At 39.1% G+C, this 26652-nt stretch overlaps 2 protein-coding genes across 2 annotated transcripts; both read right to left on the bottom strand.

The window, feature by feature from the left end:
• Positions 1–471: 471 nt before the first annotated feature.
• On the bottom strand, positions 472–3752 carry acer1 (alkaline ceramidase 1). Its single transcript, XM_088313889.1, has 6 exons — positions 3639–3752; positions 3444–3558; positions 2792–2930; positions 2315–2428; positions 720–857; positions 472–649 (listed from the first exon to the last, which is right to left on the bottom strand). Exons 1-6 carry the CDS (start codon positions 3729–3731, stop codon positions 472–474), a joined length of 777 nt encoding a protein of 258 aa, XP_088170015.1. The 5' UTR covers positions 3732–3752.
• Positions 3753–6893: 3141 nt separating this feature from the next.
• On the bottom strand, positions 6894–25972 carry myo1f (myosin IF). Its single transcript, XM_088312366.1, has 29 exons — positions 25822–25972; positions 25609–25708; positions 23732–23860; positions 22600–22689; positions 22420–22514; positions 22242–22329; positions 22068–22157; positions 18576–18707; positions 18322–18456; positions 16506–16638; positions 14716–14912; positions 14523–14603; positions 14309–14395; positions 13752–13838; positions 13429–13596; positions 13099–13184; positions 12931–13012; positions 12748–12854; positions 12578–12676; positions 12126–12270; positions 11854–11968; positions 11202–11371; positions 10943–11088; positions 9914–10060; positions 9688–9836; positions 9553–9609; positions 8487–8688; positions 7681–7841; positions 6894–7392 (listed from the first exon to the last, which is right to left on the bottom strand). Exons 2-29 carry the CDS (start codon positions 25609–25611, stop codon positions 7316–7318), a joined length of 3258 nt encoding a protein of 1085 aa, XP_088168492.1. The 5' UTR covers positions 25612–25708; positions 25822–25972; the 3' UTR covers positions 6894–7315.
• Between the last annotated feature and the right edge of the window lie 680 nt (positions 25973–26652).

The raw sequence follows: 26652 nt of genomic DNA on the forward strand, positions 1-26652 counted from the left end.
ATACTGAGTATCTATTCTATTCACATGATTTGAAAGGAGGTTGCTTTTGTGACCAAATTTTCAATACAACATTTGTTTATTAAGACATTCAAGTATTGGACAAATTTATCTAGAATCCTGACTATTCATTTTCACAATCAAACTTGAAAAAATCATTCATTAAAAAAAAGAATGTTTCATTATGATTGACACACTAAGAGAGGTATTGTTTTAACAGTTTATACAATGTATGTGTATATGTTTGTATATATAACGGCTGAGGAGAAGCACCTGTGGCTAAAGACAAGACTGTGGCAATGTTTTTACTTTCTGGACCTGGATTTGACACCTCTGTCAGATAGGAGGACTTGCATTTTGGTCGTCAATTTTTTACTATTCATACATAGGCTACTGAGCGAGCTATAAAGCTGGCATGCCATCAGTTATCTCAAATACCTCTAAATGCAAAAATGCACTGCAGTGTGAAAGTCATTAGCACCGTTTCAGTGTCTTTGTTGTGCCTCTCAGGACAATGTGAGGTAATCCAAGTGCTAATTTATCACAGGGCCAGTACTGAAGTCCAGGCAATGAGTAGGGGATCTCGTAGTTGGCATCCAGGTAGGCTATCAGTGTGCTCCCATATGCCACAGCAATCACAATTAAAATGTGCCTGAGGGATAGTTCAAGTGGATCAAGGGCTCAGTGTTTACAATAGTGAGGCAGACACAACACAAACTTACCAGATACTGTGCAAATAGCAGAAGTTTAGCCTCTGCCAAAATCTGCAGCCAAAGCGATCACTAATCCAGCAGGAGATAGCCAGTATCCACAAGGCTACCGACCATTTGGCCAGTCTCAACGCCTTCTGGTCAGTACAGCTAAATAAATAGGATGAAAAAAAATGATGTCACTATCAATTAGTTACTGTATGAAAATGCCCAGACATATCAAGACAAATAGTCTTTGATGCTAGCGTTTACTCCAGAGCGTATTTTAGCAATCTCCAGAGACAATGCAAATGTCTGTGAAATACATAAAATTAACTCAGCAAGTGCTATGATTTTCTGGTGTTGACATTGCTTTTCTGGGCGTAATCTTGCGTCTGATCTTTTTATTGAAAATAATCTGAAAGTAGTGTATTATATTAAAAACAGTTCAGTCATCCTAAAAGATAAATCATTTGATTAATCTGTGAAACAACCAAGGTCCTCTTTCAACTAGACCTTGCAAAATTTTAACCTAATTTCAATCCCATGTAATATCTGACCAAGCCAGGTGACTGGGAAGATGTTCCCTCTTACAATTCTCAATACCGTAGTGAAAACAGAAAACTGTGAAAACCGCGCCATGTTGAAATTTATAAGACGGAAGGAATCACACTAACAAACAACAATGAATCGATTGTTAGCATGATTTCTTGGCATGCTGCTTTTCCCCATAGTCTGCAGATTATTGCCCACATTATTCATCTAAAATTACATGTATTTTTGTTACAATGTCACAGTGCAAGTGACGCCAAATATAGTTTGTCCAAAAAATATGGTTCTGATTCTGACTACAGAATTACAGAGACAAATTTCATTCAAGAAAAGACTGTGGGCAGTCAGAGGACTGCAGCAAGGTGGAGACTGCAGGGAAAAATATTGCAGTCCCTGAACCAAAGCAAAAAAAAAAAAAGGGTAAGATATCATTACATTTGTAGTGTGTCTTCCAATGAGTGCAATTGTGAATAGGTACTCTAGTTATCGCTACTGAGAAGGTTGTTTTTTCTGGATGATGGGCATCTTTGCAAAATGCTTAAATTGAAGCAGTAGGAGCGGTATTTAGTGTCGAAATAAATCACAACTGTATTCATGACCCAATTTTATTCTTGCCCAATTTCTTCCATCCATCCGTTATCTGAACCGCTTATCCTCACGAGGGTTGCTGGCGTGCTACAGTCTATCCCAGCTGCCTTGGGGCGACTAGCCTGATTTAGTTGCCAGCCAACCACTTTTATTTCTTGTCTTGGTAATATCACATCATTTTCACAAATGCAAGTTTGTGCATTCATGCATACATCAAGGTTATTCTGTTTATTTTATATAACTTCTTCTTGTTAAAGTAGCTGTTCAGCTGGTACTTTCCCGGCTGATTCTGGGCGAGAGGCTAGGCTCATTGTTATTCGAAACCTCATAGAAGCGGGCACTAGAAATAGGACCTCGTCGGAACTAGTGTTGCAATGAAAAAGTTTTGATAGCGAGTAGACAGAAGTCGAGAGTACCTAAATACTGTAAATCTCACAAAAGTCATACTTAATCCCAGAGAAGCTGCGATTTCAATATTAGTCTCATACCATCTCATCTCAATAGCCAGAATGTAGAGCATGTGCAGGCCGAAGCAGTTGAGAGCATAGGACGACACTGAAATGATGACAGTTACCACCAGGATGAGCCTTGAGAAAGTGGACCTGTTCATGACACAAAGAGAAGTCATCAAGAAAATCAAATATAGACCCACAGGATAGTTTCAGGCATTCTTTAAAAATTCATTCAGCTTTCCTAGTCATCTCAGGGTTAATTATTAATAAAGGTTGAGGCGGGGCTCCATTGTAATAAACCCAGTTTCTGTCAGTTTCTGTTTAAGTCTTGTTGACAGTGACTCCTGTTGGAGCTGTCGGACAGGCTCCTCAGCCAGCACAGGTTAGGTTTCCGATTGTCGTATGTATAATAAATGAATAGCTTTTCCTTTTATAAGAAGGCATTAGAGCAAGCAAGTCTAAACAGAATGATGACACGGATAATAAGTTGCTGTTGGGTTGTTGTTGCTTTACCTGTCCTTTATAAAAGAAGGGAACAGCCTGCGTGGGAACCATATGGCATATCCCACTGCCAACACCCATAAGATTGACAACTCATCCAGCATCTGGCCAACAAAGCTGAGAGTCATGTGGAAATAGGCAGAGAAGATACCTGAGAGAAGAAAGAACAAGTCAACAAAAAGCCCAATTTAACTGACATATCACATCACGTAGAAACAGTAGTAGTAGAAGTATAAGAAGCTAGGCTAACTGTTAGCATATCTTTTACATTACTAGTGCATTGCACCGCAAAACCCTCCTCCTTAATAATAATAATAATAATAAATTTGATTTGGAAGCACCTTTCCTTGTCATTTCTATTGTGGTAAATGACTTGGGAGATAACATTAAACCAGCACTTATTTCAACTAGTTGCTCCTCCATTTTTGAAGTCCAGCAACGGCACAAGCTTATGGTCACTTCCTATTTGGCTATCATTTTGTCTCATGTCACAATCACAGAGTCTGTGAATTGTCCATACTTGGTACTGACCAAACCCAGCAGGATTTTTGATCATAAATGTTGACCATGTTTAACATTATGATAGCCAGCCCAGACTTTTTTTTCTGAGCAGATCAGGTAAACTATGAATTTAATTAAGGATGGATGTAAGAACATAACTTACCTACAAATAACATCATGACCCAAACCAGGTGGATTGCCAAATTCCTTTCTTTGGCGTAAGGGTGAAGAAGATAAAGCATGATGGGAGATACAATGAAGAAAATGAAGCTGCTCATCTATGAGGAAAATACAAACAAACAAGCTTTGAAGACAAGCAAGTCCGTTTGTCATCTTTGGACTTTCAAAAGAATCTCACAGTGTTAAAGAACTCCACCACATGTTCAGAGTGTTTGTAGTTGTCTTCACACCAGTCGACTTCTGAGCTTTCATAGGAGAAAACTCCAGCCATCCTTTCACTGGAGTCCACACCTCAGAGACAGATAGACAGATGCTCTAAGTAAACAAAAACCTGAACAATAAATGGTCAGCTGCATATAAAAAACAAACATGGAGGTGGATTGGGGGAGTTTTTGTTAGTGGTTTATGGAAATTGACTCTCCTTTTGTGTCCCTGTATTCAAATATGCATTTGTTCATTTTCACAAAGCCTTTGTGTATTTAAAATGTCCTGCACTGAATGAAAATGCTTCTTTTTCTCCTAGCTGAGAAGCTGTGTTATCAAAGCACAATGTTATAGTGAGGATTTTAGAATTTATGATCACTTATAACTGTCATAAAGTCATTCACTACCAGCCGAGTTTAAAAAATAAATAAATAAAAAGGATCTTTGACGTCTTTAGCCATCAATGGGAGTTAATGAGTTAAGGTATTTTTATAAGTTTGGATCTTGAGATTAAAAAAAAAATTCTGAAGAAACCATGTTCCGTATGGTTACGTACAAAGTAAAAGTTATGTAAAATCAGTTTAGAATAGATACAAATTTTTCCTCTACTGCTTTGTATTGACTGTATCTAGCGACAGACCGACCTAAACTACCTATAAAGATGGATGAGCACAAGTTTGTAATTTCGTACCTCAGTGGCAGCTCTAATTTGAATGCAATACACGAACAGAATCGAGTGGGGAATATTTTACCTACCTCCCATGCCTTATTTCTTGCTTTCAGTGAAGAAGTGCTGCGAGGCTCCAGGTGACTCAACAGGTGAATTTTGACAGGGTGGAGCACTGAAACGCTCGCGATCCTGTTGCACCAGACTGTGACATCACTGATGAGCATGCACAGCATTTTGATGCCACTAGACAATCCATGTGGAAAAGAACAACGCCCACCCCCACACTCCCTTTTAGGTTTCTTTGCTGGACAGGCAAGCATTATAAAGTAAAAGAGACTAATAAGTGCATCTGCACATCCCAGCACAAGTCTTTGTGAGGAAAGAAGGATCAACCGGTCCATCTGCCTGTGTTGTGTTTGTGCATGTGCGTGTGTATCTGTCTCAAGTATTCCTCATATATTGGGGCCATACATTTGCAATCTATTGAATAGAAATTTGACGTACGGTTTATAAAAAAAAAAATAAAAAATAAAAAAAACTAACTAATGTAAGGTTTAGGCAAATCTGTCACACTGTATGCAATACCTTGATTAACAAAAATTATCTCAACATATTTTATATAATGAGCAAAACTATAAACTACACTTGGTTTTTTTTTAAGTCAAATGTTGAATACTTTCCGTATGTACACAAAAGGTCTATTTCTCTCAAATATTGCAGAGAAAAAAGATGTCTAAATCTGTTTTAGTGAGCACGTCTTCTTTGAGGAGCTAATCATCCACCTCTCATGTGGCGTATCGAGATGCTGAATAGATAGAATGATTATTGTATGGAAATGATAAAATACATAAATAAAATGGTGCAACAGCAATACGATATGGGTACAGTGTACAGATAAACAAAAGTTTAATTTTATAAAACCAATTTTAATATCACACTTAATCAACAAGGATATATAAAATGCGGTTTCTAGATGATGATTTTATTTACCAAGGTAGGGAAAACTATACAAACCTAACTGGCCCTATGTGAAGTAATTGCCCACCCTTTGTTAAACCACCAAGCAAATGCGACTCGCCACAATTTTTTGAAAGCTGAGCTCAATTTCACAGGCAACACTCAACCACCACATTTGTTGAATCAAGAAAATCACTTAAATAGATAAAGTGAAGTAGGCTACAAAATCTCATCAACGATCCAAAGAAACTGCTGGGAGAAAAAAATTGGAAAAGAAAAGGGATTGAAATCAATCAGTCTGGAAAGGGTTACAAAGTCATTTCCAAGGCTGTGGGGCTCCAGCGAACCTCTGTCAGAGCCATTATTCACAATTGGAGAAAACTGTTCCCAGTCAGTGACAAACCTTCCCAGGAGTGGTCGACCAACGGAGATTACTTCAAGAGGGGGAACGACGACTCATCCAGGACGTCAGAAAACAACCTAGAAAAGCATCCAAAGAACTTCAGGCCACGCTGGCCTCAGTTAAGACTCCACTACAAGAAAGACCCTGGTCAAAAATGGCATCCATGGCAGGGTTCCCAGGCAAAAACCACTTCGGTCACAAAAGGACACAAAGCTTTGTCCCACAGTTGCAAAAAAGCATCCTGATGATTCTCAAGACTTTTGGAGTAATATTCTATGGACTTTTGAGTTAAGAACTGAACTTTGTGGAGGCTGTGCAGCCCATTACATCTGCGTAGAAATGGCACAGCATCCGATAAAAAGAACATGATGCCAACAGTAAAGTGTGGTGGTGACAGCGTGATGGGCAGGGGCTGCTTTACTCCCTCAGGATCTGGACAACCTGTTGTGATTGTCGGAAAAAATAATACTGCTGCTTACCAGACGATCCTCAAGGAGAACGTCCGGCCATCAGTTTGTGCACTCAAACTTAGGTGCTCTTGAATCATGCAACAGGACAATGATCAGAAAAAGCCGACCAGCAGGACTCAAAAAGAACAAAATTAACGTTTTGAAGTCCCGATTTAAATCCAAACGAGATGCTGTGGAAAGAAATTCAATGGACAGTTCATTCAAGAAAAAACTCCAATATGGCAGCATTGAAACTATCCTGCAAAGACGAGTGGTCCAAAATCCCCCCACAGCGGCGTGGAAGACTCATCATCAATTATTGCAAACGTTTGATTTCAGTTATTGCTGCCAAAGGTGGCAGAACTCGCGATTATTTTGACGGGGCAATCACTTTTTCACATAGGGCCACATAGGCTTGAATTGTTTTTTTTTCCCCCTTGGTAAATAAAGTCATCATTTAGAAAATGCATTTTATGTATCCTTGAGTTGTCTCAGTGTGATATTAAAATTGGTTTGATGAAATTAAACCATTGTGAGGGATAAATATGAAAAAAAAAACAGAAATCAGCAAGGGGGTAAATACTTTTTCACAGCACTGTAGATAGATGAATAGAGAGATCGATAAAACATATGCACGTGTGTGAGTGCGTGAGTGTGTGCATGTCACAATCTTCAGTCATTTTTGTTTTGAGAAAAATTAGGATAAATTGAATCTACTTTATTGGGAAATACAAAGTCTCCACAACCAGCTCTCAGCTAAAGGCTTTAATTTATTCCCAGATTATGTATATGGCTAAACTGTTACGTTGCTCTTTCCGTCATAAAAACATGAATAATTGAATTCTCAATCCAACATACAGTACGGATGTAAACAGTGTTGACACCATAATGCAATGCAGCAATTAGGCTCATCTTTCTTGATGGTCTGTAACTGAATCTTAAATCCATAGAAAGCTGCAAGGCACGTTTCATGGCAAGAGGGGGCGGGTAGTCAAAGATCTTGTTGCTAGGTCATTTTGAACAACATCGTGCCAGACAACAACACAGATGAAACCTAACACGTGTGGTTGAAGGGTCTATGTTTTAACCGCCGGGAACATTTTGGCACTGTTTTCAGTCTTCTGAGCATCGACCACCCAACCAGGTTCGATTTACTTGACAGGCAGTCCTCGTTAAATCTTTTCCACATAGTTACCAGGGAAGAGACCTTCTCTTCCTCTAATTCTGCCGGTCCACCATCCTGATGGATCTAGAAAATGAAACGACACAAATTATTATGGTAACTTTATTTCATCTCAATATTATTTGTAGAGCACTTAAAAAACAACCATAGCTGCACATCTCCCATATACGCTACTCCTCCCAAAAATTGGGGACATTGGGCTTTTGGGTGAAATGTCAGGTTGAACCTAAATTGTACTATAACATTTACATGTAAACTTAATGTGACCTGGTCCAAACGTTTTAAAGCAGGTCTAATTTTAATTTATTTTGAATAACTAAAACTCTTCATCCTCCATCTTAATAATCCACACACCTTCTTTGACGAGGTCAAACACATCATTCAACTCAAAGCTGATTTCGTCTGTGTCCTGGCCGATATACTGATATAAGGCCCGACAGCGGGGTCCCTGAGGGCGAGGCTGAGGCTTGGGAGCAGGAGGGGGCCGCTGACCGATGCTTTGCTTCCTTTGTTTTCTGTAATGGAAAGAAAGCAGCGTATGACGAAGTCGCTGCAACACATTTCAGCTTTCCTCATTCCATATTGACAACTATGCGCAATGGCCAAATAACACCTTGCTACAAATTTTTAAAAAAAGCAAAACAAAAAGCAAAAATTGCTACATGGATAAACTTGCAATTGTAATGTGAGATTACTTTGACCGCATTTGAAAAACGCTTCCTAAACAATAGTTTTGGTCGCATGAGGCTTGAGAGCTGCAGATGGAAGAAAAATCTAAACTTAACTTTAAATGTAAAATTGTATTATTCTACTTTAAAGGTATTTGAATTAAATTGTTCATCATTGCCCTTGAAAAAACTGAATATTTCAATCATTTTAAATACAAAAATTAAATATTAACCTAAAATCATTACACTCTGGACAATCAGTTGCATGGATTTTTTTCTTGTTGGTCAAATCCAACATTAAGCAACATTTTATATCTCAATGACAAAATCCAATTAGAGGCAAGTGGTTGACGGAATAAATATGAATATATACTTTTGGGTAGAGTTAAATTTTTTTAGGGGTTTTCTAACCGGAAGAATTGATAACCAAATACATTCTAACATGCCATATATATCAAGGTGTGACGCTCCATCATTTCCAACTTTTCTCACCCGGACATGCCCTGGTCGGGCACATTAAGGAAGTCCATGTTCCCCTGGCTAATGCGATTTTGGGTTGACATTCTGGGAGCTCTCTGAAAGTCCAGTTTGGGCAGGGCCGTTTGAGGAGGTCTGCTCTGTTTATGCGGTGAGGAATACATAATATCCGATTGTTTGTGTCCTCTGGAGAACTGGGTCGCGCCATTCTGGTGTGCTATGGAAAATTGGAATAGAAAATGGATTATCATCAATCTTCCAAACAATAAATAACTTTGTACGGTGGTGCAATGATTTATGAATTTAATTTGTACCGTGACCATGCTCGTAATTCAAAACATTCATATCCCAAATCATCTTTCGCCATTGGAATGAATGGGAATGGCATTAATCCATTCCAATGTCACAATAAACACCAGCAAAAAATGTTAAACTTGCATTTTGGTAAGAAAAATAGCATTCTGTAGCTTTTTCTCCAAGCCGTGTTTTAGAAAATAAATATGCTGGAATAATATGTAGTCTCAAATTACTCACAAATTGAAATATTGAATGTGAGTCTCTTCGTATATATTCCCATGAAGTATTCTGGGCATTAATGGGAACAGGTGGATGCACAGTTTTATTGTACATTCTGACATCTACGGTAATAGAGGGGCATTTAATGGTTTGTTCTAGTAGATAATTTTCCACAGCAGCGCCCCCCCTATCAGACTCGTCACCACAGGTGGGCCATAGGGGGGCCGTGCCCACCCACCAAGTTGATCGTGTCCCACCCATTTGAAGCCCGGATTTGTAAAAAGAAACTTTATTAATATTTTATTTTATCATAGTAGTTATTTTTGTGTCATGTAAAACTAATGATGAGTTGCTTATCGCTCATATCATCTAATCACCATATTGCCTATAGAGTTTATAAAGGTTTTATGATGGTGATCGTTCCAATGGAAAATGTTTTTTTTTTCCAAATTGCAACAACCTGCAAGTCAATCAGTGTCACAGAATGCACAGTGTTCAACCTTTAAGGTTCGCCTTCATTACCGTAAAAAAAAGGTAATACTCATATTTGAATTCAGGACTTTACCTTTACTGTGATTTCGGCTTCCACCGCGTGACTGCTGAGCGCCCTTCCTTGTTGGTTCTGGTTAAACAAATGTTTCATGTTTTGAATTTTCATGAATGGCATTATTTTGGCATTATTTATGTACAGTAGACTTACTGGAAGACTTGGGTAGTCCATTCCTGATTGTGATGGTGAGCGTCTTCCCTGAAGGTTTGAGCTGGGCCTGGTCCCCTATTCCGTTCTGGATCATCACCACCCTGGAGCCGCCTCCACCCCAGCCATCTTTCTTCACTTTGAACTCCAGCCTGTGCAGGGAGCAAACGGAGTCCATGGATGTGATTTTTGAATGCAAACCAATTCTTAGTGTGTGTTTTCGCTTCACCTGTCGGTGAAGGATATTGCTAGCTTTTTCCTGGTCACGTCCTCGTAGCGTTTGGACAGCAAGCTGAGAAACTCTGTCTTAAAGTTTGATTCCAGCAGACTGTCGTACTGCGTCTCATGCAGAATAAAAAAGTCATCCTGTTTCGTACTGAAAGCAAAACCCACATCATGCTCTGAGAATTTCATTGTATTAGGCAATAAATAAACATCATTTTGTTTAAACGACACACTACACATTTTATTTCATTCTGTGGCAGTTGTATTTTTAAAGCAATGAAATTGAGCACACTCAGTAGACCAAGCACTCTATTGGATGTAATGTTAACCATCTTGCAATTCTTTATTTTATAATTCATTATCCTTATTTAATTACTTTTTTCTTCTTTGGGTACTCTGGTTTCCTCCCACATTCCAAAAACATGCATGGTAAGTTAATTGAACACTCGAGATTGTCTCTAGGTGTATGAATGTGAATGGTTGTTCGTCTATGTGAGCCCTACGATTGGCTGGTTACTAATTCAAGGTGTTACCCGTCTACTGCCCGAAGACAGCTAAGACAGGATCCAGCATATCCGCGACGCTTACGAGGTTAAGCAGTTCAAATGGATGGAATTATTATGTGAGGAATTTAGTAAAATTGAAGTGAAACATGACAAATTGTCTATAAAGACAATATGTATAGCGTAACACCTTAAAAATAAGTCCCGGACCCTAGCAGGCAAACTGATTTCACTTTTAAATCAGATTTTAAGATTTGTAACTGTCATTTAAATTTAAAAGGAAACTAATAATACAATGTTAAAACAAATATGACATGCACTCAATCATCCATCCCTCAATCCACTTTCAATAGTGCTTATCCTCATAGGGTCAAGGTGGGGTACACACCTCCAAGACTACTCGCCAGCTAATTGCATGGCACATACAGACGAACAACCATTCACACTTCACGCGTATTGTCAATGCAGCTATGATTGGAATTTGCATTAAATTTGGAGATGTCTTAAAACAACATTTTCGATGTCTCTACCTGAGTGAGATGCCATTTATGCTCCCAAACTCCAGCTTTCGTTTCAGCACTTCCTTAATTTGCCCTTTCTCCGGACCTTTCTTCACTTTCTCTCGACCAATCAGATAGATGCCCTTGGGTGTCAAGATCAAATCTCTCTTGATGGCCTGGGTTGAGAGAAACATGAGCAAAGTCAGAAAGAAAAGGCTCGTCCTGCCGGGAAATGTAATATCTGGTAACAGCTGGTATTTCCAAATAATCTGATATATCTAATATTCACCTTGAACCGTCGATCAAACTTGTTGACCAAGTCTGCAAAGTCAACCCGCTCCCTCTTGGCCAGGAACTGTCGCAACTCAGGCCTTTGTTCCAGACCCAGGTAGTCACCCACAAAGTTTCTGTTGATACTGTTTTTCCTCCGCTCTTTTGAGTTGTACAGGATGTCTGAAGCTGTTATGTCAGAATAGACCAAGATTAATAATATATGTGAATGCGTTGAACCGCCCCCGTACTGTTACAAATGATATATGCATTGTTGCATGCTTGGAAATGTGGCATTCATTCATATTCAATAGTATTGTATTTGGAATTGTGTTGTTTTCACAGATATTTTGTTTTGATTACTAGTGCAAGCCATGTTAAGAGGGTGATAGTTTCATGTTATTGCTTATTCGTACATTAGTTGCAATGACTAACTCTGACCACTAGAGGACAGCGTTCGCTGCTTGCGTGTGTGGCAAAAGGGGGCCAGCGCATTCTAGAGCGAAGAAGAGCTACACGTAAGCTGGAAACAGCAGTACAGAGCGAACGTTGTTTATAAATGTTAATATTTTGTGTTTCAGCAACCCAAAATAAAACCCTTCAAAAAAATTAAATGTGTAGCGACAGATTGATAAGGACATGTCATTCTGCACCCCGCTACAGAAACTTACCCTCTTCTCTCATCTGCTCATACTTCTTTCTGGCGATATATCTTCTATAGGCCTTCTGAATGGTCCTGGCAAAAGTGTCAAATTTCCTCTCCCTCATCTCCTCAAGAAGAAACAACTAACAAGAACACATTGTACATGTTAATCATGCGTCCAAAATATGTGCTCTTAATGTCGCCTGTTCCTGTTCTACACAAAGTGCAGTGTGAAGAGCTACAAAACCATGAACACATCACAACAAATTTTTAAAAAGCATGAACAGTATTTCTTTTTACCGATTCTGGGTTTTTAACAAAGACCTTAGTACGGCCCATCTGGTACTGGTCATTATCCATGTTAACAGACCGCAGTAGGTGAAGGACCCCCTGCTGCTCTGGACCCCTCCAGTGTGGCCATGTCTCAGCAGTCAGGATGGCGTATCTGGATATACAAACATTCGGTATAACAAGCAGCAAAAGTCAGAATGGGAGTGCACTGTGTTTTTGTATGCAGGCATTCAGTTCAATTGCAACCAATTCAGATCACAGCGATAAATCCTGAGCTGACCTTTAACTCCGCAAACAGTGTGACACCTCAGAAAGTTGCCAGAGTTTACGACTCCAGTAAAGAAAAAGAAGGTCGGAGGAAGTAGGTTGGGTGCCAAATAGTGGTGTAGTACAAATCAGTTATTTTGGTACCCTCCACAAACAGAAATTAAATGTACTGATCCAAATGGGCTTTTTCAGACCTTTGCAGGAATTTAGTGAAGACCCTGCGGTATGCAAAGCCAGCCCTCCGTACACGGATGTTTTCTCGTAGTCCGAGATATTCCACCTGATGCTTCGCCCTAAAAATACATAAAAGATGTAAAAAATGGTTTTGCGTGTGTGCGTTTGCGTGTGTGTTGATAGCACTAACCTGCTCTCCTCCCAGTCTTTGGGCCTTTTCGTCTCGTTGGGTTTTATACAGCGGATGTAATGAGGAGTACACCTCATAAGCGTGTTCACCAGGTCATTTGCTTGTTTCTGCGTGAAAAGTAAAAGAGTCAGCCTTAGCAAAAATGTCATTTCGCTTGTCATTGATTCTCCTTGTCATTCCCACCTTGATTTTGGATCCTGCTGTCGTTGGCCTGCTTTTCTTGTCTGTGTTGAGGTTTTCAGGGAACAAATAGCGGATGAAGTCACTGTCGAGGCCGCAGACAATTTTTAGAGCAGACTGTATGTTGCACGTTGACTAATGAGCGTGATTCTAATGGTGGAAGAGACTCACTGATGACTGCTTTGCAGGAGCTCAATAAGGTCAGGGAAAAGCACGTCACGGTTTCGCTCGCAGAAGCCGTTGATATCATAAGACACCTAAGGTAACAGGAGAGGGACTGGAGCTATTCCAAAATTGCAAATCAGTTTCAACTCAACTAATATTAAATAAACACATGACAGGGTCATTTTAGTTCAAATGTGTAATATTTGCCAACAAATATTCTTGCACCTTTTTCAGGTCAGTTTGAAGTGAAAGCATATTCTCAGACAGAAATAGACGATCGGTATTGCTGCTACCGGAGAGTCCGTCTGTCTAATTGGTTGCTGTCACAGTAAGTACCTTTCCAGCGTAGTGATGTATAACAAAGCCTGAGTTCCAGCTGTTGAAATGCTCGTGTGTTCCCACGGCAGCCTGCAGTTTTTGCAGCAGAGTAACATCTGCGCCCTCGCCTTTGGCATGCATGGTGGCACACACATCATCCAACACGCTCATCACACCTGGAGGGTTCTGAAAGACGCCCCAACAGAAGCAATATATTACTTTCAGGCAATGGCAATTGAAGTCAAAAAATAATTTTTTGGAGTTGTTACAGTCCTACGCTTTTCCAAATCAATGATCAATCGGAGATTAAACAGTCATCAGTGATCGTTTTAGAATCGTACCAGTTTATTTTCAATTAGGTCACAAACAATCTTGTTGTTAAAGTATTGAATTGCAGTCCACTTGATGCCCTCCTGAACATACTCCTCCTGTAGAGTGTTAAAAAAGATTTTAGTGAGCATGTTTTGCAAAAGGACATGACTGCAATTGGATATGAATATAGTAATAAATATGATGGATGACATCACAGAGTGAAAATGCCATAAAATGGAAAGTCACTACATTTTACAGTTAAGGCATAAACACAAACCAATAATAATAAAAAAACAAAAAAAACAATAATTATGTCTTAGTGCCCTGTGACTGTCATGAGCATAGATAATGAATGGATGGATGGATGTGTCTTTGTGGAATGCCTACCTAAGTTTGAATTTCTTTTAAAACCATGTCAGTACACCGCAAGACTCTATCTCCTTTAGTCTTTAAGATAGTAAAATAATAAAACGGTCAACCCACCAATCTGATCGTTATCGTCAATCAGCGCTATGCTTTTTGGGTGATTCCTTGACATCATTTCCAGGCACCATGTGCACCAAACAGCAATATGTTACCCACCCACCTGCTCTGCCTTCAGGGTCAATTCAATGAAGATTTGTTGAAGCTTCTCATTGACAAAGTTGATGCAGAATTGTTCAAATCCATTTCTCTGAAGAGGAAAATAAAAGTGATCAGTCATTATTGGAACATAAAGCCTTGTCCATGTTTTATACACATCAGTAATTTTAAATTGGGCGCCTCTGAGTATCAGTCAAGAAGGCCAAGGTGGTATTTACCTGGAATATCTCAAATCCATAAATGTCAAGCACGCCGATGCTGAATTCTTCATGCGGTTTTTGGATGGCTTTATTGATAGCCTGTACACGGCAGATAGATATATAGAAAAAGCATAGAAGCGATAAACTATCAAGTAAATCAGAAGATTCATCAATCATTCTGTAACTGATGCGCCATGTTAAATTTGACAACCTCAACCAGGTAGTCAAAGACGCGTGCGTAGAGTGCTTTGGCCAGGGCGTCTCTTGTGTAGTTGGCCTGCTCTTGGTTCAGGGTCACATTGATGGACTCGGACTTCCCTCCCCACTTTGAGTCCATTTTACGGCTGGTCAGCTTCTCCTGCAGACGGTTTGGGTCGACGGCAAACAAGTAGGCTGGGAAGGCGAGCACTGCAGTGAAAGCAAAGAGAAGGCCGTTACATGTTTTGTTTTATCTCAGTGGAAATTGAATGTGATGTCAACAAAGGATTTTAAATTGCGGCTAATTGATATTACACGACATTTTGCAGTGGGTGAGCACCAAACATTTTCTGTAGGACTCATTAGGGTTGCAGATGAGGTGGAGACTAACCCAACTGACATTTTTGGACCGTTCTCATGTTTGTGATGAGGGAGAATTCAATTGACCTAACTTGTGTGTTTTATTAATTAATGTCGGATCAAGCCACAGTACTGATTTTATTTTACTCTACTTGTAGTATTATTAAGTAAGAACAGAATCGCATAAAAATTGGTTTCCCTATGCGATGCGTTATTTTTTTTTTAACCTATTTTGTCACTTTGTTTCAGGGTCCTCTGTTCAGTTGAATCATTATTTAAGCATTGGCTTGTGTCAGAGGTCACCATTATTGTTCCAGCAGGCACTAGGACCCAAGGACTGCATGGGTCTGTTAAAAAAATTCTCACACAAGTCATTGTGATGTCCTATGAATGTTGTAGATGTGATCATTTGAAAGAGATCCATAAAAATAAAATGAAAAAACAATGATATCTATTTGTTTAAATCCTTGCTATACCATTGTTGACCATTATCTTCAGGAACTATTACCACGATAAGGTTTTCACATAGATTAATAAAACTAATTATTAATAGTAAGATGTCATTCAAGGTTAATTATTTTTTTAATTTCAGAAGTGTGTATCAAACTGGTAGCCTTTCGCGATTAATCAGTAACCAAGAATAAGCTCTCATCTTAAAAAATGTTTTTTTTTTTTTTTGTTCTTGCACGATTACATAATTTACGTCAACTTAATTGTATTTATAAAGCACTTTAAGACAACCACTGCTGTATACAGTCTTGTACATGGACCGAGATCAAGAAACTCAAACGCCGGTCCTTGCAATACCACTTTCCTAAACGTTTTAAAGGTTTCCTCCTGCAACACACCTGATTCAAATTATCAAGATCATAGTTATCAGACCGCTGCAGGACTTGCTGATGAGTTATTCATTTGAATCAGGTGTGTTGGAAGTGGGAAACTTTAAAAACACGCAGGGGTTCGACACTCCTGTCCTAGATCATATTCATTATCTCACTTTGTTCTTCATAACTTGGAATGTTGTGTAAATCAAGCCCCGCCCTCTGTGGTACTCTAACACTGTTGCAACACATGAGCAATAGTCAATATTACCGGAAGAAATAGTGGGCCTAAAAATCAAATTTTGCTTGGGGCCCCAGAGACGCATGGTCCATCTCTGCCCAAACCTCATAACCTTTAGCTGACATGCTAATCACTTGTCCATCGTGCTGCCTGTGAGTGGCCTCCCTGGTTGTAAACAATCAATTTTCTGTTGAGGAAGGCACTGCCATGCAACAACCACAGCCAAACAAGTGCTGCTGTGTATAATTTACTCACATCCCTCTGTGGGATGAACCAGCCAATTATCTATTCCCTGAGGGACTACATGTGCACTTGCATGCATGATACATGAGCAGGTGTGCGCGTGCGCCTATGTACAGTATGTTGGTGACTGCCACTCACAGTCCATGCTCTCCACCTGTCCGTAATTGCCAGCCTCTATGAAGCTGATGTTCCCCAGGTGGAGGATGCCGGCAACAATCTGCAGCACCTGGGCCCGGATGTCACCTGGGATTCCAATCACTTGCATGGCTTCCTGCAGACCACACAAATATTGAGGGTGCCTCTTTTGGGGACGCTGTTATCTATTAGCATTTGGAGTGGCCACAACCTTACATACACAAGCACATTTTAATAAGACCCAATACAAGAAATGCCTTCACAAAGATAGCAATGGTTCTATCTAATGAAACAAGTATTCATTAAACAATATACATGAATTAGATACATTTTGCAACCAAGAGTAGAGTAGCGAGAACAAATAAAATTTACTTGACAAGAGTATTGTAAAAATGGGAATCTTCTTTCAAATCTTTTGACCCACGGGGTTCCATAAAATGTATTATTTTATTTTACTTCATTTTGCTGGCTACAGACAAAGACACTTTTCTTTCGAATCATCCGATTTAACAAGATGCATAAAAGCTAAATCAGGGATGTGTGGTCAGGGGAGGCACATTTGGGAAGATGGGAAGTGATTCAGCGCGCTAATAGGCCCACCTATGATAACAAAATTTCCTCCAAAAAGCAGAAATATCACAGTGCATTAGCACCATCTAGTGGTAATATTACTGCACTACAACAACTGAGGATCTTGACAACCGCCTGTTCCGTAATATATTTGGTATTTGCGTTTCATATTTACTTTGTTGATAGCAGAAAACAAATGCAGATAAGTGAGGTGAGGCAGACAGCATTCTGCCTTCATACTGAGTCAGCCACACTGACTCGGGGCATCTGAGTGTACACAGGTTTAAGGTACATCGGTGCCATTCTTCTAAAAGGTTAATCTCATCAGGCTGTAGGCATACGACAAAGGTTGGGAATGAACACTAAACTCCAGTACAGCCTGTCATCATTTGGGGTGAAAAGGCTTTTGGATTCATTTTAGAATTTTTGCAGAAGTATTTTTTTAAGTGGCTGGCTGTTAATTTAATGGAAAATACACCACTTTGTTTGACAACAATGTGTTACACTGACTAATATTAGTGATTAACCACGTACCTCACCACAGGTCACAGATCTAAGTTTAATGTTATACTTGACTTCTAGTTTAATATTTAGCTTTATCTTTTTTCCAAAGTTAGAATACGCTCAAATACCACCATATCAGTGTGCAGCATTTATCCAGCCATCCATTATCCAAGCCACCAATCCTCACAAAAGTGTGGAACCTATTTCAGCTATCTTCAGCAAGTAGGCGGGGTGCACCCTGAACTGGTTGCCAGCCAATCGCAGGGCACACAAAGACAAACAACCATCCGCGCACGCAATCATACCTAGGGACAACTTCGGAGTGTTCAATCAACCTACGATGCTTATTTTTTGAATGTGGGAGGAAACAGGAGGGGGAATCAGGAGTACCCGTAGAAAACCCACGCAGGCACAGGGAGAACGTGCAAACGGCACACAGAAACGCCACAGCCCGGAATCGAACCCTGCGCCTCTGTACTGCGAACCAACTTATATTTTTGAGGAAATCAAATTTGGACATGGCAAAAAAATAAAATAAAATCAAAGTTGGTTATATATCTGTCGTATCACATATTGAACATTTGTGAAACTTTGTGAAGTTGGTTAGAAAATATATAATAATTTGAATACATCATTGGAATTGTGATTGTCATTTGTTTCAAGAGGACAATAGATACTCGGATATTCAAATTTTAAATTACATGGAATTTTTCCAAGTTAAAGACATTATCTGTCGAATACGTACCATAGTCTCATGGAAGTCCTTGCTGTCATTAGTTCCATCCACTTTGTAGGTTCCAGACTGGTTGAGGTAGAAGTAGTAATCCGGAGCCATGATGCCCAGGGCCTCCTTTTGCTGAGCACTAGCGCCCTCTATCAGCTGAAAGCCGGTGGTGCAAGGGACAGAAAAAAATCATTTTTTATTTGCACAAGAGGAAGACGTTAGATGTGTCAAAGCCTGGGGAAATGTGACCTGATCATGCAAGCCTCTCATCTGACCTGATAATAAATGTGGAAGTTTCTTTCGCTGTCATTCTGGCTCACCACCCTCGACTTCTCCAGCAGAAAGTTGGAGATTTTGCCCCCGTCAGGTTCTCCCCCTCTGCTGAACTGAATCTCAAAGTATTTCCCCTGTCAGATGCATGACACAGCACAAATGCTCAGTCCGATATTTTGTCTCTGCAAATATTGCAATAAAGAGGAAAAACAGGCGAGGATATAAATGGCTTTTATTAGCTTATATACACTACTTAAATGCTCTCATGTACAAAGAAAAAAACTCATACAAGCACTACTGACATCCTTCAGTGGTGTGACTTAATGCATTTCAGTAATGTGTATGAGAGCATGTCAGTAGTGTGTGTAGGAGTGTTTTAGTAGTGCAATTATGTGTTTCCATAATTGTGTGAGAGCACAGTGCAGGGCATAATTTCTATTGTGTATACAACGGGGGAAAAATACATTTGTATATGTGAGAGTGTTTCACTAGTGAATGTGAGAGGTGAGTTATGTCCCTAATGACTTTGAAGAACTCTTTTAAATAAGGTATAAACTGGACTTCATTTAATTACACACATGTAAGACTTTTATGTCTAGTCACGGTCAACCTTTTTCTTGTGGTTCTTGTATAAATGCGAGATTAAGGACATTTATACATAGATAGGTCATGTTGTTGAAGGTTGCACCAAACATGCAAATAAGGGTGCACTAAACACTTCCCGCAACTACCTGATGAAAACAACCAGTCTTGAGTACCAAGAGGAAGCAATGTGATGCCATTTCAGATACACAAATATGCTTTGTGTTTATGTTTTTTTGGCTGTTCGGTAAGGATATGATTCCCCCTGAGATCGCTGAATGCCTCACCGCCAAAATAATGTTTGTAATAGCAAGTCAAGTCAAGCATTTTATTGTCAATTGTGCAATATGTGTTAGAAATACAGAGGATCAAAATTTCATTTCTCAAGGGCCCACATTGCTACAATAAACAAGTACATTAAGTATAATAAATTGTTTCTTTGGTACGTGTCATTGCGGGACTTGTCCTTCCCTGAATGTCCATCTGGCTCCTTCTCCTTAATGAGTTTCTATTCCTTGAAGCATTCTCTAAGCATGTCATCCCTTGGGGGCGATCATCTTGATGTGCTCTTGGAGGCCTCTTGTTTCCGTCTATACAGTGCTCATGATGCTCACTAGCCCACGTTTCCCCCTCTCTGTAATGTTGTGCCTCTGTTTGTCCTCAATGCAGTAACGATTCAATAGTATTTATCAGGGAAAGCTGAAGCCAAAAGAGAAAATAAATGGAGGACCAAAATGTGCTTCCTTAAAAGGTAGGAAAAAGTATAAAAGTAAAAGTCTAAGCAACACTGACAAGTACAACAAATAGTTATTTATGAAGTACTAAAACAGAATGAAAAGAAAGCGTTAAAAAAAGTATGAGGAAAAAATTATAAAGCACAAACAAATTATGATCAATCAAGATGGAAATAAATCAAGTTTTAATACTAGAAAAAAAAAAACTACTACTAAGAACAAAGGGGACTAGACTGTAACCAAACAGGAGTAAACTAGAGTTCACACAGGACAAAGAAATGATCCCGCAAAAAGCTTTTGTGTTGGGAAGCCTTAAGACAGGTTTGCACGCCCCGGCTAAACAGCACAGGGAAACAGATAAAGAAAAAATAAAACATTAAGGAGACTGAACATGACCCTCTCTTTCTGCTTTGTGTACATCTTCAGGATACTGGATTTGGGGTGGAACCCTCGTTGCATTAAAAGCAGCTTCCTTGTTTCGATATCAACGGCGTGCATCTCTTCGATTGGCCAGGCTAATACGTCATAAGGGGGATCAGATTATTGACAGGGCGTAGGTGTTAATGTCTTGGATCTTATTCTTGCCGCACAGCTGTCTATTCAGGATTTGCCTCACCACCCCGGAAATTCTGGTCACCCAACAAGCTGCCTCCTTATGGTCGCTATTTGCCTGTGAAATTCCACGGTATTTGGAGTTGTCCTGAACACCTGTTAAGCTGCCTTCAAGTAGTTCAACCCTCTCCGGTTGTGATTGTCTTCCCTCACCGAGATATCATTCACCCGCACTCATCTCCAAATTGTCATTGCGGTATAGCCTTTTGCGGCCATCAGGGAGTTGATGTCACGCCCGTTTTTGGTATACAACTAGACATTTTCTATATAAAGGTGGTGACTGATCATTGTTCCACTTGTGAACCAGTACCCAAAGCAACTCTTGGTTATGATCGGACTAAGTGGGTTCCAGACTATGCAGAACAGACGGAGCATCTCCTTGGATTATGCCACATTTGATATTCACCTGTGCAACTGGTGTTGAGTTGGTCTCGAGAGTTTTATTCCACAGTCTCTTTGATTTCTTGATGAAGGTTCTTTGGATCATGTTGTGGTTATACAGTTGCAGACGCTCTTGTATCCACGTGTGGGGCATTGAGTCACAGTCTTTCTTATCGTCAAGGAAGACAGTGCATAGGTTGCTGCTTTTGGTTTTACAGTATTGGATGATTTGATTGTCATGTCAACCAGTAGTTGGTATTTTGCTCCCCTAGTATTATTATCAGAGTGAGTTTGACACCCCAGCTTTAAAGATAACTTGTGGTTGTTTAAAAAACACATTTTAAAAGACTTTGTTTTATGTTTAGTTTGATCGTAAAGTTCAACTTGGAGTGGCAGAAAACATCTTGAAGTCTTGTTTTAGAATTGTTTGTTATCTGCCGAACTGCTGTTTGTTGCGATGTTTTTTGCTCACAAGTGAAAGAAAAAAAAAACAAAACAAAAAGAAAATCAGAATGATGGCTTTCGTCCTCAAAAATGTATAAGTTGCATCACTGAAAGCACTACAACAGACTTTTAATTGTCTGTTTTCAATTGTCTGTCAGAAATTAATAAAACTCCCAAAATTAATAGGACACAGAATCAGAAAAAATACCTTACAATGCAGAACCTATGTCTTGCAGGGAAGTTTGATGGACTGAACTGTGGCCCGATGGCATGCGCCATTTATTGCCAACGACAATTATGTGTTAGGCAAGCAGTCAGACTGATTCAATCCCTGCGACAAAAACTTTACATATCGCTGGTTTGGAAGTCTTTCTTTTCCGACAACTCAACAAATGACAATCGCGTTTTATTAGCAGAGTTGACTTCTGTACTGGCCAGACATACTTTTCATGTTTCTCTTTCCTCAGACAGCAATTTGTAGACCTTATTCCAGAATATAGCCCCAAAAAATAGAATAATTTTGTTTTCAGATACAATCCACTGTTATTTTAAAATGCATCACCAATCATTTTGTATACTTCATCTGTCAGTTATAAATCGCACCAACACAATCCCATAAAATCAAAACTACGGCACATCAATAATGGATAATATATGAATTGACTGACTCTGCAGTCAACTGGGGAGAAGCATGAAAAATAATGGAGTGACTAAAACAAATTAAGTGCGAGTTGTACTCACAAAACGGCTAGAATTGTTGTTGCGGACAGTTTTGGCGTTACCAAATGCTTCTAGTAGGGGATTGGACTGCAGGATGATGTCTTTTACATGCTGGAACACAATGAGAAGGAGACCATGGCAACATATACTCGTTGCAAAAATGACAACATGTCAAATTAAAGTCAGTGTCCCGACCTGAACTTTTGCTCCTCCTCCTGATACTTTGGATATGTAGCCCATGATGTACTTGGCTGCCACAGTCTTTCCTGCACCGCTTTCACCACTAACATAACACAAAATGAAGAAAAATGATGAGTAAAACACACTTAAAAACATACAAAGAAAAAACTCTATGTAATAACGTGGTAGCGACCTGATAATAACACATTGATTTTCTCCTTCGATCATCATGTTTCTGTACATGTTGTCAGACAAGGCATAGATGTGGGGTGGATTCTCGTACTGGGCCTAAACACACACAAAAATGATAGCGAGTTCAGGTAGAAGAATACAATATTCGTATAATGACAAAAGATAAAAGAAGCCAACTCACCGCTCCTTGGTAGAGTTCAATTTCTCTGTCCGAGAAATAGGGCATCTGTTTGAATGGGTTTACTGATATCAACACAGGGCCAATGTAAGTCTGTGCAGAATTGTTAAGAAGCAAAAAAGTAGCTAGCAGGCATTTGTTGACAGTGCTACTGAGCTCGATTAAATCCACTTATTCCTTGTCCTCTGTACTCTTGGATAAATGTTTTTCTATATGTGCAACCCTCATGACGATAAGCCGTGTAAAAATGCATGGATGGATTTACTATTAATCCATAATTCTGTGTATGCTAACATATTCACCCACAGGCTTGGCTGTTAGTGATTTACTTCCACTCAACAACACTGTAAAAAAATGGGGAGTGATATTTACTTGAAAAACGCTAGTAATTTTTTTTTCACTCAGAAATTTGAAGTAAATTTTACAAGAAGAGTTTTTAAGTAAATTTTTCAAGTTCATTACATTTAAAAAGTCACTCCAATCTTGAACCCATTTTATTTTTTTGTGCAAATTCATACACAAAGGAGCTCAATGCGGCAGGTGATCAAACCCATAACCTCAAGGTTGGAAGACGGCACTCTACACCTGAGACATGCCACTGCTTTGACCCTTTAGTATATTATTGGTGTCAGATGCAAACCTAAGAATCCTTCCTCTAAAGCGACTTTTTTGCCTCCTTTTGGAGAGGCCAGCAATATACTCCTCACTCCACGGCACAGAGCCGCAGCTTAGGCGTAGCGCAGCCAAACCTGGAGGTTGTCGGTTCAATCCTCATTCAAATTGAGTAACCTTGTGTATGAAATGACCTGCGTAAAGGCTAACTTCCCTGGAGTGGCTTTTTTTTTTAAAATTCAATAAACCAGTGAAATTTACTCAAAAAATCTTGTAAAATTTACTTGGAATGCCTGAGTGAAAAAACTTAGTAGATTCTTTCAAGTAAATATCACACCCCATTTAACATTCATAATTCTTTTGAAAAGTGACATCATGTAATATACATCTATAGCATGCAGCTGACACTTTGTTATATTATTGAAAAAGCCAAAGCTTGTTGTGGGAGTTGTGTGTCATTTTTTTGCAGTGACCGTCTGTAACAGCAATAATAATTACAGAATCACAAAGTAAGTAGGGATACAAAAATGTAATCATCCATGTATCGTTTCTTGAGGTTTTCCACGATGGCGTCCTCTGTGATCTTGGACAAGAGGACCATGTCGTCCACTCCGCTTTGCTTCACATTTTGACTTTGCCAGTGGTACTTTGCCTGTACCATGGAAGACACAAACGCAAACACACCAATTAAAGTAAAAAAAACAAAATTTTGTCGTTCAAATAGTACTTGACAAAACTTGAGATTTACTTAACACGAAGTAGAAGTTCAAAGTATTTGTGTGTTTTTACTTCATTTAGTTGCTTGAAATTCCTTTTAAATTTGAATGCCATTGTACATCCTTTGTCCAAATGCTCGTATGCAGTTCATACCAGAATATAAAAAGGTTTCAAATGTAGAAAATAAACAAACAAATAAGCCTGCATATTACTTTAATTAATTAGATGGCACTTCCTAAATATAAATGTGAATGTTACAAAACACTTGAGCGTTTTTGACATGTCAAATGTATCACCAATTATTTCCTGTATGACACGTTCCAGCATTTATTCCGTTTACTACTTTCTTTCAAGAACACCTTATTTAACTCACATTTGCCTTCAACATTGAAGGTTTTATATCAACTTAGAGCGATAGAGTTGTTAATGAAGGCTATAGACACTTTTATATGTTTAAATCAGACCAATCTGCATAATGTGTCAGCCCTCACTCTCGTTTTTGTTTATTTTAAAGAAACAGCCCTGCCATAAAATGATTTAAGATACTGTATGGACACTGCGCCAAGACATGAGTATGAGGAAGTGATGTGTCAGAAACTATAGGCCGCACTCGTCTTCCACTTCCTCCTCTGACACCTCATTGCAGCTTCCTGTGAAACTTGACTACGATTTTCTACAGACTGTATTCATGCCTCTCATTGTGCACAAAGCACAAATCACAAAACAGTTTGACATGCGTGCATGCATGACATATTGGATCACTGAATTAGTTCAGTGAGGTTAGGTACTGAGAGTTCCTGAAGAAAGATGGCGGATGTAGCGGCATCCGAAGCAAATATCGCAGAAAATAAGTACTGCGCTTGAAAGACACTGTTTGGAATACTTTTGAGTGAATTTAAAGTGGCAGTTTGGGGAATGGAGGTGGTGTTTGTCAGCCAAGGTGTCAAAAAAAAATAAAAAATACGGAAAACTATTATTTATAAATTACGTATAAATTCTATTGATGCCAGAGCAAATAAATGTTGGTCCATTATATGGCAGAAGATACAAAAAAAACAACAACAACAACCTGAGTCTCCACCTGTTGCCATTCTGACAGAAGTCGTCATTTCTACCGTTACTTCATCAGCTTTGTGTTAGATTCTACAAGGCTCGATTTCATATGAGTAAGATCATTTGAAAGTATAGTGAGATGACATCGTAGTTATTTCAGTATTCATACGCTTGCTAACTTATTTGTTAGATCTAAAATGGCTGAATTGGCCCAATACAAGTTGTGAAACACCGATTGAGTTCATAATCAGGACATACACCCTGCTGGGAGGAGCTTTTTGACTTTCTGATAGACAAATGTTCTTCATCGTTCCATTTGGCATTTTCATTTCGGACCTTAAATGATGATAAAATTTGACTCCAAATTTGATTCCAGATGAAATGCAACTAGAATATCCAACGAGTACAGAGCAAACTCTTTGGAGAATTGCTGAATCCTCAAAAGAGGAAACTGACTCCACTCCTTTATACAACCTAACAATCGCTTGAGGCTTGTGTTTTCAGAAAAACAGCTTCGCATCATTAGACACCCGGAAATCATTATGAATAAGGCCGGAAGTTTATAAAAAGGATAAAACTCTCATAAAAAAAAATAAAAAAATAAAAATAAAAAAAAGTGGTGCACTGTACCATTGTTCTTGTGGGTTTCTCCAGTCCTGCTTCAGCCAGGTGCACACTCCCTAGTTGAAAAATATCAGATGGCCATCATGCAGCAAGAAGCGCCTTCCGTCTACAAGACATCCAGTGTAGCTTTGAAACCTTGTTCCTCATACAGCCTCAGCCGCTCGATGTGAAACAAGAACTGCTCGAGGGTGATACGCACACAACATTGCACACACTTACCACACGAGCGAAAGTTGGGACTTCTCCATTTTTGTCGCACAGCAATTTCTCAGTTTAAATATATGATGAGCTAACTAGCAGGCCTGCAAAATATCCAGTACGGGAGGTATAGGCTACTTATTTTTTGAATCTTGTAAAGTGATTGTGCAGCCATCTCCACCCAGGCTGTGATTACTTCTTGTTGTTTGTGTCATGAGAGAATGCTGAGTGCAACGGCCACAGGAACTGAGACAGATGCACAGAAAAGGGCTGTGAGTGAGGCGACGTTAATATCAAAATTCGACGTAAAAATGTAACACTTACTGGGAGTGGGTTACAATGCAGTGGTGCGATGGAGGACACAAATTAAAACCTGATTATGGTTTAGGGGATTTTCTGGTAACACTTGATAATAAGTACACACTAATATGCAATAGCTAAGCATCTGTAAATACTGAAGTAATTGTTTATAACGAATGTTTCTGACATGTATAATCATTTGCATATAGTTTAACTCTTAACTATAATGTTTAACTCATCATTAATAAGGATATTAGTAAAGCATTGGCACTTAGTGAGTTTAATAATTTATAATGCATGATAATGACTAGTATGTAGTTAATAAACAGTTCTAAATGGTTTACTCACTATTAATAAGCTCACCCGTAATATGCTTCATGATTGCATTTTCATACTTTATAATTGGCAGATTCAACATGATTAGATTATGCATTGCATCATTTACCAATCAGTCCTTTAGGAATAGTTAGTAGTTTGTAGTGCTTTGTAACCTCCAAACTCGATGAACTCCTGTGTTAAGTGTTAATAACACATTCGTTGGAAAATAAATAT

The sequence above is a fragment of the Idiotropiscis lumnitzeri genome, chromosome 13 (genome assembly GCF_059441095.1).
Source record: "Idiotropiscis lumnitzeri isolate Australia: NSW breed Sydney's pygmy pipehorse chromosome 13, RoL_Ilum_1.0, whole genome shotgun sequence".
Lineage (NCBI taxonomy): Eukaryota > Metazoa > Chordata > Actinopteri > Syngnathiformes > Syngnathidae > Idiotropiscis > Idiotropiscis lumnitzeri.

Excerpts from the sequence above, each read along its gene's own strand:
- acer1 (XM_088313889.1), bottom strand. The coding sequence starts at position 3,731 with ATGGCTGGAGTTTTCTCCTATGAAAGCTCAGAAGTCGACTGGTGTGAA. Across the intron at positions 2,429-2,791 it reads CCTTCTTTTATAAAGGACAG|GTCCACTTTCTCAAGGCTCA; the intron begins GTAAAGCAACAA and ends TGTCATGAACAG. Across the intron at positions 858-2,314 it reads CTGGCTATTGAGATGAGATG|CTGTACTGACCAGAAGGCGT; the intron begins GTATGAGACTAA and ends CTATTTATTTAG.
- myo1f (XM_088312366.1), bottom strand. Across the intron at positions 10,061-10,942 it reads ATAAATGGCATCTCACTCAG|TACGAAACAGGATGACTTTT; the intron begins GTAGAGACATCG and ends TTTTGCTTTCAG. Across the intron at positions 7,842-8,486 it reads CCCGACCAGGGCATGTCCGG|AAAACAAAGGAAGCAAAGCA; the intron begins GTGAGAAAAGTT and ends TTTCCATTACAG.